This window comes from Sphaeroforma arctica (genome assembly GCF_001186125.1).
Source record: "Sphaeroforma arctica JP610 unplaced genomic scaffold supercont1.7273, whole genome shotgun sequence".
NCBI lineage: Eukaryota > Ichthyosporea > Ichthyophonida > Sphaeroforma > Sphaeroforma arctica.
Window position 1 is genome coordinate 1 of NW_014033285.1, and position 1,467 is coordinate 1,467.

General features: G+C 42.1%; 1 protein-coding gene across 1 annotated transcript; it reads right to left on the reverse strand.

Annotated features, from left to right (window-relative positions):
- Positions 1 to 161: 161 nt before the first annotated feature.
- SARC_16054 (hypothetical protein) lies at positions 162 to 1,089 on the reverse strand (the record flags this gene model as incomplete). The annotated part of the gene is made up of 2 exons (XM_014289833.1): positions 162 to 310; positions 1,017 to 1,089. Coding segments are annotated over 2 exons (222 nt in total), but the record flags the coding sequence as incomplete, so codon positions are not given.
- Between the last annotated feature and the right edge of the window lie 378 nt (positions 1,090 to 1,467).

Consider the following 1,467-nt stretch of genomic DNA (forward strand, 5'->3'; position numbering starts at 1 on the left):
TGTGTGTGTGTGTGTGTGTGTGTGTGTGTGTGTGTGTGTGTGTGTGTGTGTGTGTGTGTGTGTGTGTGTGTGTATGTGTGTGTGTGTGTGTGTGTATGCTCGTGTGTCTATGTGTGTCTGTGTGTGTATAAATACATACATCCGCAAGCTATCTTCCGTACCTGTACTTTGGCGCCCTCGGCCATACGCACGTGGGTGACGCTCTCTCTGCCTACCAGACTGAGGCTTACACCGGTCAGATTGAGCGTAAACTCAGTCACGTCCAGCTCCTTGGGTTTGGGGGCTTCCAACAACTTGTTCTCTTTATTGTCTGTGTATACAGATGTAAATGTGTGTCTTTCTTCAGTGTAAGGTGTATATATACTCATCTGCTACCATGTGAGTAGATGTCTGGGTCTGCATGTGTTGAACGTAAGTGTGAATGCGTGGGCGTGGGCGTGTCTGTGATCATTGATCCGTAGTGGTAGATTACCAAATAACATCAAAAACGATCCAGTAATTTATTTAGTAAACAACAACAGCCGCAACCAACCTCGTATATATCCTTTGAATTATAGATATGATAAACCCACTACCTAGAATGATTATACGACAATACAAGGTACTTGACCTGATGAGCATACAACTATACAACGCGCATAACCTGATGATCATACGACAATGAAAAGTACTTAACCGGTGGTTATACGACTATACAAAGCACTTAGTTCTATGAATATACGACTATACAAATTGCCTAATCTGACAACCATACGACAATGAAGTTCTTGACTGATGGTTATACGTCTATACAAAGCACTTAGCCTTATGAGTATACTACTATACAAATTGCTTAATCTGATACTCATACGACAATGAAAAGTACTTAACCTGATGATTATACGGCAATACAAAGCTCCTAACAACATAGTGCTTAACCAGAATATACGAACAATACAACGCACGCCCCAATGGTTGTACGGCAATATAAAGCACCCAACTGATGACTACAGTCTACGACAATACAGGGCACTCACCCCAATGGTAGCCAAACACCTGACCGAAATCAGCCAGTGTTGACACAGCGGCGTATGACAGCTGTCCAATGATCTGCGAAACAGAAACAGTCCATGCGTGATGAGTCAATATGAATGTAACATGATGAATATAAAGGTTGTATATATATACAGTAGTCGGCTACATATGCACAAGTTATGCGTGTGTGAGGAGTTATAGTACAGCTTATATATGCCGGGTTGGTCCATTTTGAGATGTATGCGAAATTGCATCGTAGGGCAGTTGCCACGGATTAATTTCGAATGCCAATCGTACACAAGTTATGTAAGCATAGAAGAGGAAGCAATACACGTGTGTGCCAGTTGTTTGCGTGTGTGTGCGTGTGTGTGTGGTGGTGGTGGGTGGGTATATATATATATATATATATATATATAGTGTGTGTGTGTGTGTGTGTGTGTGTGTGTGTGTGTG